Here is a 13,742-nt window from a genome sequence, read left to right on the forward strand (position 1 = left end):
CTTTAAATGTCAGTTTGCAAATAACATACATAACTTTTACAGTGTTTAAAATTCCAGTTCAACCTGAAGTAATTCTGGCATCCGGACTTTGTATTTATAATCAGATCCGTTGGATCTGTTTGCTTTTTCTAGCAAAGATGATTTCTAGTGCTCATATTTTCATGTCGGTTGTGAAGCATTATTAACGAGAGTTTTTACCTCACACACGGATTTTCATACACAAGATGATGGTGTGATGATCCTGAGCTTTCTTGAATACTTACCTGCTAATGAGCATATGTACATATTTACGTGTGCATGTATGAGTATTTATAGCCAGTCGTACATACATATTACTAAATTGTGGCTGCAAGAATCTGTCGACGAAATAAGAAATTTTGCGTAATGTTGACTTTTATTTTAAATAGTTTATTGCGAAGTTTTACATTATTGCAATGTCGAAGTAACAAAAATTATTCCAATTCATCTCTGCTGGATTCTGATGCAAGTGGAAATCTTACTCCAAAAAATTTAATGGTAGGAACCAGATTTATATTTCCTGGTATCCTCTCCACCAATTCATCAATGAATAAACCCACGTAATAAATTCCAAACAGCCTCCATCCAATTTCACAAACTCCAGTAATTGTGGCATATGCAATGGCGATCTTTGCCGTTGAAGACAAAATATTCGCGAATAGGTTTCCAATTAAAAAGAAGAGAAAAATGATGGACCAGCTTTGCCACACTTTAGCATTTCGAGCAGCCAAGAGTGCATCACATTCCATCTGTACATTCAGAAGTCACGGATACTGTAAATTTAATATCCATACTCAAATTTAATGGTTTCTTACTTGCTCGAGTGCACTGAATAGTTTTAAACCAATCGTCAGATGAATGACGTAGAAACAAATTACAACCGCAAAGAGAAGGACAACAATTGATGAGTCTGAAAAGTTGAAAAAATGTAACATTTCGCCATTATTGCTCGTTTTTCATCACTGAAAGTCTCACTGTGCTCGGAGATTATAAATTCTGTATCACTGACTGCAGATCGAAAAATAATTGACCAAGCACGGATTAGGATAATTATCGCTGGTTGAATCTGTAACAGACACAACATTTACATATGTATAAACCACAATTGAAGCACTATTTTGGCTTTCCACTGCTATCTATTAAGCAAGGTAAAAACTTACGAGATCAACAATGCAGATTATGCTGACTATTTTGGACTTGGCGTCTCCTTCCTTCAGAATATCCATTGTACTAATAATTTACCGCTTATTTTGCTACTTAGAGTGCAATTTAAATTATTTTAAGACTCGAATTTGCTCATTTTGTACGGATATATTATCGTTTTGGAGCATGGTGGAAAGTCAACTGCGTTCAATACCCTGAATAAAATAGATACTAAACCTATAAACATTGAAGCGTGGTGAACTAAAAACAGCCGTATGTATTACGTCACTTGAGACATTTTCAGTTCCATCTTTCAATATTTCACTTCAGATTTTTTGGCGAACTGCCCTTGACATCTATTTATTACTGAACAGATTTAACATTCATCAAATTTATATGCAGCATTAAGGTTGATATCAACTTCAATGTTCCATGCATTTTGTTGTTTCGATGCTCCAAAATGAACACTGAGCTCGCAATAATTAGATGCAAAATATTTTCAAATAATACTTACATGCTTGTTAAGCGTAAAATTTTCTGATGGGATAACAAAGGAGCAAGAAGGATGTGAAAGTTGGATGTATATGTATGTGCATATGTGTGTATGTGTTATACGAGATATTTTAAGACAACCTTATTACTCAAGGCTTTTGTTAACGTTTATTGGTTCCAACGATAATATTCACTGGACAAATTCATCTCAATCTCATAAATAAATTCTTTGACAGAGTACCTGGAATGAATTCTAAAGCAGAATTCTAGACCGATGAAGATTGAGTATAGCACAAACGAGAAGCTATGTCCGTAACATCGATAAACAATATAAAACTTGACGAGAAGAAGAACGAGGAAAAGTATGGACCAAAATTGCCACGAATTGGCCAAACGTATAGATTCTTGTGGATTATCTTGGAAATTCTGGTGCTGAGGAAATAGAGACGAGAAACTCAAACAGTGACATTTTATGACTGATGATCCAAATACTATTATTTGTATTACCTCGGTGCTGTTGAGAAGTCGAATTGCATGGAAAAGTTGAAGAAAGTGAACGAAAATGGAAGCCATAAACAATGTTGTTGTTGCGTCATGAGCTAGTTTTCAGGACAAAGAGACAAGTGACAGAAATATTAATGATTAAGGATTTGCTAACTGACAGATTCTTACCGAATTCATGCCCTTCCCGAGATAATGGCAATGAATTTATAAAAATAAGGGTGCTGAAGAAAACTGACAAGGCTCCAAATCCCTGTTACATAAACACTTATGTACATAAATACACGGACATGTAACTTATCCTTAGTGTAAAAATAATATGTAAAATTGAGTCTAGAATTTTCTTGCATTATGAAACAGCAAATGATTAAAAACTTATTCAGAAACTCCTTCATGGTGTGATTTAAATAAAAATATTCTCTTACCATATCGACATATGTGACTAATTCCATAAAATCCTTCTTATTCCGACGACACGTGCTCGACATTTTAAAATGTTTCTGCAACGGCGTATTTTGGTAAAAATTCAAAATTCTCAAAGACACAACATTAAAATAATGCACTTTAAATTTTTTGAAAAAGTTCTCTTATTTAACCCATGTGGCAGGACTGATTTTGTATCGTGATCGTGGTAAAGGAGACAGACAAGATGTATTTTTAGAAGTTTTGAGCATCTATTCCACCACTTTATCCCATTCAGCATTACATACATATGTTTAGTAAAGTGTGCGAATTACCTTTTGCATTTTTGCAAAAGCATTATTTTAACAATATTGTATGCAGTAAAAGAAATTTATGACGTTTCATGACTAATTTGTATGTTGATTGAGTTTTTCAATAGTATTGTATTTATTATAAATAATCTGCTGAACGGGGTTCTCTGTTCAACATTGTTGCAATTATTCGTAAGCTACATAATTAGTTATATATATATAAATTTATTTTGTGTTAATTTATTGTAGAAATTTTTGTTTGAATATTGTCTTGCTTGCTGTAGCATTGTAGGTTTCCTTATAGTCACACAATCACATGGATTTCTTATTACATTCATGTGTCAATTGTCACAATCTGTACCTCTGCTGGTGTCATTGGTACGTATAAAATTCTAATAACAGAGCTACTATTTGCTATTCCGAGAAAGCATACCTCAAACGGTTAGTACATGTCTGCACTTTCTATTGTGCACACACGCAAGAATGTTTGTTAGTATCACATCTATTTGCTAGCCCATAGTCTCTACATCTAAATATTAACATTTTCTGGCATAAAATGTATATCTTGTATCATTTTACTTATAGAATTTTTAAATTGACACTGAAAATATGTATAACGCGACTACTCATCGTATACATCCTATAGATCGCAATCACTCTCTTGTGATCCGTGAATGTATAAATACATGTTGAGTTATAATAATAACTTTTATTATCAGGATTGGCACATGAATATTAGCATCCGTCATTGCACATTTATTTCCTCCGAATTAAATCAAATCGTTTAAACCTGAGCATTAAAAATTGAGAACAGTGGCAGTTATTTCAGATGCTCGTAGCACATGGAGTGGTTATGTAAAAAAAGTTATGTTGTCATAAACCATGACATGATGCGTTACGAAATATGTAACCAATTGTGGTTTAGCTCATGATTTGGTAAGATGATAAGAGAAGTATTGTTTCATTGAGTGCGTGAACCGCACGGGTTATTTGTCTTGGATTTTTGCATGCACGACATGTGGGCATGTCTGTATATATTGTCTTCTTATTTCAGTAATAGACGGACATGTGACGTATCCGTTGGTTAAGAAATACCTATTTAGTTACCTTTATTGTGGATGAAAGTCTTACGAATTGCTTCTCAATTAATGGGTAATGTTCTTCGGGGACTTTTTCCACTGGTCTGCTCTTGGCACTTTCTTTACCAATTAACAACCACGAAAACTCTGAGGGGAGATCTGATCATCACTTATCACGTCTTGGCAGGGAGGGCACTGGCCCCGGCGTTATTGCTTCACATATACATTTCTACATATATTTCCAGAACGTCCCAACTGTTTTTTCACACTTTTCAGATATTATTATCGTCTATATATTTCTGATAGTCTATGGTAATCTATGAAAATAAGTGTGTGATGTGAGGTAATTTCTGGATTGTCCATATCTGTTGTCGTCATCAGGTGTATACACTCAATACATATGTAAATATGTTTGTATGTACACCTACAAAACCTAGAGGCCTACAAAGGTTACACGAGCCACTCAAAGACGTTAAATGCCGGATCCGGATGTCATTGGAGTCTCACAGCCATTCCGTCAGTGTGTTGAAATGTAACATTCGACCGGGCGTTTCGTGGCCATCGTCGTTGTTGTGGGGCCGAAGGATGCCTCGGAGGTCTGGGTGGTGGGGGTGGGTGATGGGAATTGTTGTTGTTGGCCATCATTTTGCTGTGTGGCTGCGGGTATGTGGAGTAGACCGAATACGTGGGATTGTTGGCTTGAACTGGATAAGGATACGAGCTGGGCACTGCCACGGATGCCCTCCGAGAGGGGAGTGGGAGGCCAAGACGTGTGTGATAATAGTATTTGTATTGATAGCTTCCCTGAGATAAATATCTACAAACTGGACGGCATATATCGTAAAGAAAATTGTTAACTATCATCAACGTGGTAGCTCTGTAGATGATTTTTGCGGCGTGGTAGGACATGGTGACAAACACTTGCTTGATGCTCCGGCTATTGGGCGTACCGTTGACAATTGACGAGATGTCGTACGCCATTTCTCCTGAGTAGAAGACCAAGCTGAACCAGGCCACGTAGAACCATACCTGCCAGAATTTAACAAATGTATAAAATGCTGCATTAAAGGGATATGTGAATCACAGACTAAGGAGCAGAGGTTGTGCACCATGCAGTACTAGATTTTGATGTCTTTTGTATTTCGTGTGGTAAGAGACAAGTGTAGAAAAACTGAAGGTTTTTGTTTCATTGGTCCATTTTCGTCTGACACACCCCCCGCCCCCCTCCGGGTTTAGATAATTTTGGCATGTTCTTGATCATAGACAGTTCATTATTATTCTAATTTCAACCTTAATTTTTGGAATTTTTTTTAGTATTTACGAAATTTTTTCGACTAATGTCTTCGAAAAAATCAACCAAAATTTCAAAAACGTTTAGGTTAATATTGGGTATGATACGGCAACCAAGTCTCTGGGGTTACACTGACTCAAACTTTTCAAAATCAGATCAAAAAATCTAAATCCAACCAAACGGGAGGGGGGGGGGTTAGTACATTCATACTTCACCATATCCCAATGGCATCAAAATCAGGTACTTTCAACAACCTCCCTCCTAAGACCTACCTGACAATTGCCTATCGTATACTCCGAATAGGTCTGTAAGGGAATGGTGCATTTCAATTAATAAATAATTAATTAATCAACATTCAATTAAACAACAAGAAAATTCCAACAAAAGCTGCATGAAATTTATCCGAGGAGAAGCATGGGAAAAATGAATTGATTAAATTGGGTTAACATGAGACAGCATGTTTTCATAAATATCTTAGAACCTCCTGATGTGAATGATAACTATCTAAATGGTTATATTTGCTTCGGCATGCTTACCTCTCTCGTCGCTGCTAGGAGCCATATGCCCATGACCAACTGAAGAACATAGACGCACAGCAATACGCTCCAAAATAGTACAAGCATTTCTCTTTCTGTAACACAAAAAAACATCCCGATTACATACGTACATACATAAGTACATTAATATATCCTAAGACGATTTCCGTTTCCCGATTTTGTGGAGGATTATATTCAGCAAGAGGGCTGAGCATGCCGATTTTCTGCTCGTATTTTAAATACCCTCTCCCCCATCCAGCGTTATTTATTCACTCTGATATTCCACAAAATGCATAAAATTGTAAGAACTTGGACAAGGAAATTGATTTCAAATGGTAGTAATTATTTTTTGTGCAAAGAGATTAAAACTAATTGAGTTTGAAAGGCATCCTGGGTCACGTGGGTCATACGCTGTGCAAAGAGATGCATGCAGGCAGGCAGAGGAATTAAATTGCAGGTATTAAGGTGAATAGCCAAGTAATAATTCAACGTCAGGGACGACGATTTGTAATCATTATGAGAAGAAACCATCAGACTCCTCCAACCTTTCTTCTGCATCGTGTGCGGTGGCGATCAATACTTCAAACAATCAGGGTCTCGCCTACCATCGCAATCTCGCTGGCTTTCACTGACTACCGTCCAAAATGAGGTCTCAATTACGCTCCGTTGGCCCGCAGAGGACTAATAAGTATTTCGTTTCCCACCGATTGCTTTCTCGGCGTAATTAAATTATGGTTTCGACTGGCTAACTGAATTATTTAGGCCATTACCGCCATGTCTCGCAGTTTATTGTCGATTATTTATACATAAGTACGTCGTGTCATAATAGTAAATGATGGTCAAACACTAACCCGGATATAGGTCAGCCAGATTTTTGTTGTTGAAATCAAACGCTAAGTTGATAAAGGGAATGGTTCCGACGAGCTAGAGGGAAAGTGAAACATTATTATATCGCTTACGAGTTCATGAAATAAGATCAAGTAGCAAACAGAACATAATCCAGTGTCGTGTCTAAATCAACAAAACTTGAGCATGTACATAAGTGCAGAAAGTAAATCAGAAATAGCCACTCGTCTCGCATTCTAGTGTTGACATGCGACGATGCGACAATGAACACAACGAGTACAAAGAGAGAAAAAGTTTCCGTACAATATCGATTACCGCAACAGCTTGTACCCGAGTCCTATACCTGAAATTTCAGAGTAACAATTAATTACCGGTCATAAAACTTGGCATTTTATTAAGCAACATTTCAATGGTTAAGGGCAAAGCAGTGTTCGTATGTTTAAATGATGAAATAGAGATAAACATGAAGCTGGAGAAACAAGGGAAAAAATGGGTTAATGCGAGACAATGTTGTACCTGAATCGATTAAAACCGTCCTCAGGGTCCATTCTCTATCTTAAGAACGCACTCAGAGGCTGCTAAACACAAACTGAGGACCAACACAAACATGGACACTCGAAGAACAGCCGAGAGGTTCTCAATCTCATCATCGTCGTTACTCCAGCTCATAAAAATATAAAAACTAGGGTCGTTGGTGGTACCATTCTTATAGCAATGAGGAAGAAGATGATGATGATGCTGACAAGCACACCCACTGACCGGTCTGTCCACCCCACCACATCGTTCTTGCCACCCTCGGCCTCCGTAGCTCTGAGTTTCAACCTTCCTTGTCATTCAAGACGCCGATGGTGGAACAATGAAATGATTCCAAAAAAGAGGAAACCACTTTGTTCAAACAATGACGACGATGACAATAATAGTGAGGCAGCAATCACTGTGCAGGCCACTTTTTTCAGCATGTCCACAAATAACTTGAGCTATTAAAACTGCATATAGGAAAACCAAGGGGAGGTTGCGGTGCTGGTGCAGGGCTAGGGAACAGGGAACGGAGCCTCACGGATCAGCCGTTGCAGAAGGCTGATGATGGGGGGGACTACTCGTGGCGGTGAAAGTGGCCTCTCCCTGATAGTGAATTAAGAGGACAAGGAGGTTGACAGTGGTCGTCGTCTAGTAGTTGAAGGGATGATGACCACAGCTCTCCTTTTTTTCTTCCTTCCGTCCATAGCCTGGGTGGCTGGTGGGTAATTGTGCTCACTCCTGGTTGTGTGGAAGTGGAGGAGGAACTAGCGAGACAGACTTTCTCCGAATGTTTTATACAAAACTTGGGATTTATGATGGGAGCGAAAGTAACTTTTGGAGTTCGGGAAGTTGGGAGTGAGGAGAGTTGAGCTGCAGCTTTCTCCTAACCGAATTCCTTCCTCGTACCTCCGACCCACGGCTGCTGCTGATGGTTGCTGCTGCCTCTCTGCTGTCCCAGCTATATGCACACACTGGCTGCTTTCTCCTGAGGAACACACTGAGAGAGAGGAGGGCGAGTATATGTAAGAAGAAAGAAAGTCTCTCTCTCTCTCTCTGATTTCCATGAGACAGTGAGAGAAATATTCGCCCTAGTCCCCACACTTAATCTAGGGCACAAAGTGCGCATGGAGTAGACGGAATTCTAACCTTATCATCATCCCTCTTCTCTCCTCGTCCTTCTCCCCAGACTCACTTTCTCCCGACCACCAGGCCCATTCAGGCCCATTGTGACTGCACGTACCCAATCGTGCGGTGGAGTCAGTTCATACATTTATTACTACATCCACTACTTATTCTTCATCTTCTTCTTCCATTTCAAACTCTTTCACTAGCCTCTCTCTCTGTGGATGCATGTGAAAATTCGAACCTTCCACTCGTTACACCGTCACCCAGCATTTGCTTACTTTCTTCCAATTCTACTTTTCCGGGTCTATATCACTCAGAGAATTGGTAATGCTGAAATGATGGAGTAGGATACCTAGCGCCAGGGTGTAATGCTACGGTGCCTTGATGGATGTTGACAATGTTGGCAACAAGAAGCAGCAGCAGCAGCAACGAGATGGATGACTTCACTTCAAACTTCCACTTGTCCTCCGTGATGCGGACGTGATGTTCCATGATGAGAAATTGCTGGGTGTGAGCATGCCGAGCACAGGAAACAAGGTGATGCCCAGGCTCTGCACACAACAACCATCACAAACAGAAATATGGCTTCTATCATTGGATTTTTCATATTCATATAGACGTACGAACGTACATAACACAGTCTCCTGCTGCGACCTTCAGCACAAAACAAAATTATTGCTATGCTCCTCTCTCAGGGTTTGAACCTGTGATGAGAGTTGCTGGAATTCTTGCTGGCTGACTGGATGGTGATTTGTCTGGTGAAAGAAAATCTAAAAATGGCGAACAAACTTTCACTCGATACAACATACATAATATGTATACGTACGTGCATACCTATGTACATATGTGCATGCACGTACATATGTAGGCAGATATATTATCCATGTATGCATTCAAATTCAAAGAGCAAACAAGTTTACTCCCCATACATGCAAACAAACACGGGTTTTGGAATTTGGAATTATTCACCAGTGAAAAGACGATTTACTTGTAAGTCTTGTGTACACAAAGGTAAGCCCCAAACAATACCACCGCACTATTTCGAGTTCTTTTCTATCCATACATCTATTTAGATGCCGTGACTTTTTGTTTGAATGCGAGGCTTGATTTTGAATGGAAATTCAGGGATTCAAACTGAATAAAAGTAAAAGAAATTAAATCGAAAAGAGCAATACGAAATGCCCACGTGTAACGAACAACTTGTCATCTAAGCAAAAAAGGCTTCCCATTGTAAGAGTAAAAAACTCGGGTACGGTGAATCCACCGTCAGCATCGAAGGAGACGTTGTGTCGTGTACATCTGTATGAATATTTCTTGAGAGCGGAAAAAATGAGACCACCCTCCGAGTGTTTCTGACAATAAATAAACATTTGATTTGAAAGAAAGTCGGGGAGAGCGTATAGTGTGTCAATGTGCTTTGGCAAAGAACAGGGTTATCCGCGGAGGAGAAAGGAGTCACCTCGACATCCAAGAAGTAAAAGCATGCAAGACTTGGAGTGATTTCACTTTCGGGGAGAAATCCATCGCAAATCCAATCTAATCCAGGGCTAATGCCAAACCCACCATCACCACCGCCAAGCAGTCCTGATCGAGACACGGCACCTACTTTGCTCCCCGCTTTCTCCGGGCGAATAATAATATTATCAACTTTTCACTCACTCACTCTCCACCACCACCACTCACCTTCCTTCCTCTCTTTCTTTCTTTCATCACCCTTTTTCTAGCTACGGCTTTCTCCAAAATGCACGTATATCTTCCAGCGTCATTACCAGTCCTACTGGGTTTTACAAATCTTCCCATTTGCTCATCTTTCGGTAGGAAATAGTTGATCACATTTTTCTCATACGTACATATTCCATGTAAAAGTTTTGGATGAATAATGCTGTTTGAATGGGCAAAGTTTGTCTCAATTTGTGAATCTCATCATGAACAGTAGCTAAATCCCACCACTCAACAGCTCATTAAAACATGGAGGCGTCTCCAGGACTGGGAAATGTATGTACGTATCTACAATCCATGTTCCTACAATGTATCTGTGGATGCTATAAATAGTTGGAAATGTAGGTAAGAAATATATGTTGCAATTGGATTCGCAAACAAAATTACACCTTCCGATTGGATTCATCTTGTTGTGATGTGAAATTGAATCGGGTTGATCGATCTGTCTCTTTTCAAATGCTCGATTTCCTTATTGCCGTTCCCTGTTCAATCAAATCTGATAGGTGGATTATTCTGTATAAGGCTTCACATTTTTTGTGAATTTTCCTCCTGCTTTTCTGCACAAGTAAATACCCCAAGTTGATATCTGAAAGCCAGGCTTAATGCTACAAATGACAAATTGATTGACGGCCCGTTTTAGTTAGAACCATGGCTAATGTTCCCGTCATGTCGGTCTGTTTGTCACGCGATAGAGCAAAAAGTACTGAATGGATTCATGGATTTACTTGAAAAATTCGTCACATATTTATAGCGACAATGCTTGATGAGTTCTAATGTGCTCAACATGTACGTATCTATCTGTCTATACAGGTCATTGTGGTTAAATTTAAATTCTGTGAATTATGCATGTAATTTGATCTGAATGTGCAAATTAAAACTAGATTTGAGAATATGAAGTAAGGTATATAGCGAAATTATTTACCTATAGGATCCAGCAAGGTGACCATTTCAAATGGATCTTCCAGTTGAATTTTCAGTTGAAATCATGCAAGAATACTTTTCATAAATTTGCCATTTTATAAAATAACTTTTCAGGTACATATTGCTCGAGCTAATCATTTTCTCCCACCGATTTGTAAACATCGTGCATCATTGTACATAAATTTACCCATGTTCTTCAAGCATCCACTATGTTGAAACTACTTAAAGTAATAGCCAGAGAACGAGAAAATGCATGGGTCGGGCTTCGCACTGTGTATTTTATCCCTATACTAATTTATACGCTCAAAGAATAGAGTGAAAGCTCTCACCTCTGACAAAAAAGCTTTTATCTCTAATTCTTTGGCTTTTAACAAAAATGCGTACTTCCCCGGACTCAAAGAATGCTTGAATCTTGTGAAGGTGACATTGATTTCATAAAAAATTATGACAAAATAATTTTGATTGACTAATAGTTGATTTACTCAATTTATTTCATTATATAATTTCGGATTATAAATAATGTCTGTTACATTCCAGTAGTTACTTTTCGACATTTGTTTTTATGCCAATCCAATACCAGCAGGATCAAATAACTGTCATAGTCATTCCCGTCACTTATACATGTCTCTCGGTTAACTTTTCAACGTCATAATACTGTCCAAGACATCTAAATCTTCTGAGGGTATTATATTGTGTTATAAAATGCTTTATACAAGATCATAATAGGTGAATGTATAAAATGGGGTACAATATGATTTTATAAACAGACTAACAAGTGGAAAGGTGATTGAACACTTTACAGTTGATAGTAGAGTTTGCGACTTTTAAACAAAATGAACCGATTAAATTACAGAAAAGTTTTGACTAGAGAACAATATCAATTGATAATTAACAAGAGTAATAACTTTGTTAATTTTTACGTAAAACTAAATAACGGGGAAAAATTTAATGGGCAAAATAAGCCCTACGTACGCACATATGACAGCTATAAATAAACTATTGTTTGAGCTTATCGGTCAAACTGGCTCAGTCCGTGCTTAACGTTCGGTTGGCTTGGTTTACCCAATTAGTAGAATGGATAGCTATTTCTAGCACCATAAGAGTAAACCTGATTTGCTGTCATTTCCTTAATATGAGCACGTACAACCTTCTCAGCCAACAGTCTGAAAATTAGCTTTGTGGTCCACAACCCAAGAGCAGGGTATCGAAATCCAAATTTTGCAAAAGTTTGACACAAAATAAAAAATTCTATTCCGATTGTCGTCTTTATGAAAACCAACGACGAGCACCAAGTTTTACAGCGCCGTTGTGAATCTTGAGTCCCACTCTGCATATAAAAAATGTACTTAAGTCAATTTAGACTTACATACATATACATTTGCACTTTTTTTCGGTATTATAACTCATTTTACCTGACAAGCTCCGAATAAGAGGATAATTGCCATCACAAGTTGAACCGTTTGAATAAAGAAAATGGAGATCCAGATAATCATATAATATTTTTGCACTAAAATTTGTAAATGTGTACATAGTAAATATTGTGAATGAATTTCTCGGATTTATATAATCTTGGTAAAATAAAAATTCCTCACTTTCCTCGATGAAATAATAATAAGGTTCCGTATCTTTGATAAGCCCATATTTGTAGAATATCCCAGTGGTCATGTCTCCATCATTACCTTCATAAAAGGCTAACCGAAGCAAGTAGAATCCAAGCAGAAACAGTGCGAATATCTTAAAATCATAGACGTTACAAATCAACATTAGAAGTCGTCCTCAATAAGATCGATTAAAAATGGATTGCTTACGATGTCCAACACGGCGATGATTATTACAAAAGTCTTATAACGAAATGGGCTGTCCTCGTTCCCCATGGTTCTTAAGATCCCTCCTCAAGTACGAATTAATTTGAATAGCGTAATCACTGATGTACGTAAGAAGAGATACAAAATCGTTAGAGTACTTGATTGACTACACAGATTTGTGTACTTTGTAGGTCAAAATAGTGACCATCAGACTTTTGAAAAGCTTTAACTCCAATTAATGGATTTAGCAAAGCAATGAGAGATCATTTGTGAGAGTTGACCTTGTTTATTGGCTTGATTGATTTGTGTGCGATATTCGATATATTCTTTGAATTATATAACTCTCCGAGTTGTAAATCTAATATAGGAATTTGGTGTGGAAGACAGTGCGTCAGACAAATAAATTCTACGTATAGTTTTGCGCTAAGGCTAAGCTGCATGAAGCAGTACTAAAAAATTAGTATATGTCGGGTATATGTAGTTTTATTTATTCCTCCATGAGTATATAATTCTCTTATGATGAGCAAGTATTTCAGTGCGCTAGATTTGCGCGTGTGAGTATATCACAGCCCTTTTCCGGAGTTTTTGCGATGAACAAAAATCAATATAGACAACTTTAGCTGTGACCACTACGTGGGCAAGGCCCTGTTTGATGGTGGGTCTGTTGTTGGCGAACAGGATTTCTTTAATGCTCACAAATGGGGTAATTTCCTGGTAAAAGTTGTTTTTGTTTGAGATGTGAAAGTGGAGTAGACACTAAAAAGACCCAACAACAGCAGCAGTGGTTCTGGTATTACAACAATACCGAACTGGTTCAAAGACTTTCAGGATGGATGGGTTATAGGATTCATCCTAAGGTTGCAACCAAAGTGAAATGGAGATCTTGAAGGGAAGGACAGAAGGTGAAATGACATCTGGAGTGGATCCTCCTCTTTATCCTTCCATCCAGTGAATGTATGTTATGAGCTATTAATGGACCCATCTAGACACAAGCTAGAAGTACATAAGTAAGAGCTTTAGAGCTTTACTGGAGG

The 13,742-nt window shown here is 38.1% G+C and overlaps 3 protein-coding genes across 4 annotated transcripts; all 3 read right to left on the minus strand.

Moving 5' to 3' along the window:
- Positions 1 to 387: 387 nt before the first annotated feature.
- Positions 388 to 2,807, minus strand: LOC110847764. Its single transcript, XM_022094762.2, has 7 exons — positions 2,580 to 2,807; positions 2,326 to 2,407; positions 2,161 to 2,252; positions 1,179 to 2,085; positions 994 to 1,084; positions 834 to 928; positions 388 to 767 (listed from the first exon to the last, which is right to left on the minus strand). Exons 4-7 carry the CDS (start codon positions 1,242 to 1,244, stop codon positions 453 to 455), a joined length of 567 nt encoding a protein of 188 aa, XP_021950454.1. The 5' UTR covers positions 1,245 to 2,085; positions 2,161 to 2,252; positions 2,326 to 2,407; positions 2,580 to 2,807; the 3' UTR covers positions 388 to 452.
- Positions 2,808 to 2,979: 172 nt separating this feature from the next.
- LOC118435035 lies at positions 2,980 to 8,161 on the minus strand. Of its 2 annotated transcripts, XM_035850066.1 has the most exons (6): positions 7,136 to 8,161; positions 6,923 to 6,962; positions 6,625 to 6,697; positions 5,774 to 5,868; positions 5,510 to 5,542; positions 2,980 to 4,975 (listed from the first exon to the last, which is right to left on the minus strand). In XM_035850066.1, the coding sequence occupies exons 1-6, from the start codon at positions 7,165 to 7,167 to the stop codon at positions 4,439 to 4,441; spliced, it is 810 nt and encodes a 269-aa protein (XP_035705959.1). In that variant the 5' UTR covers positions 7,168 to 8,161; the 3' UTR covers positions 2,980 to 4,438. The 2 variants fall into 2 exon arrangements, with proteins under 2 accessions (XP_035705959.1, XP_035705960.1); XM_035850067.1 differs by lacking the exon at positions 6,625 to 6,697.
- A 3,198-nt stretch (positions 8,162 to 11,359) lies between these two features.
- LOC110846288 lies at positions 11,360 to 13,666 on the minus strand. Its single transcript, XM_022092985.2, has 4 exons — positions 12,712 to 13,666; positions 12,496 to 12,637; positions 12,316 to 12,410; positions 11,360 to 12,230 (listed from the first exon to the last, which is right to left on the minus strand). The coding sequence occupies exons 1-4, from the start codon at positions 12,775 to 12,777 to the stop codon at positions 11,970 to 11,972; spliced, it is 564 nt and encodes a 187-aa protein (XP_021948677.1). The 5' UTR covers positions 12,778 to 13,666; the 3' UTR covers positions 11,360 to 11,969.
- Between the last annotated feature and the right edge of the window lie 76 nt (positions 13,667 to 13,742).

Source organism: Folsomia candida, unplaced genomic scaffold (assembly GCF_002217175.1).
Source record: "Folsomia candida strain VU population unplaced genomic scaffold, ASM221717v1 Fcan01_Sc003, whole genome shotgun sequence".
NCBI classification, from domain to species: Eukaryota; Metazoa; Arthropoda; class Collembola; order Entomobryomorpha; family Isotomidae; genus Folsomia; species Folsomia candida.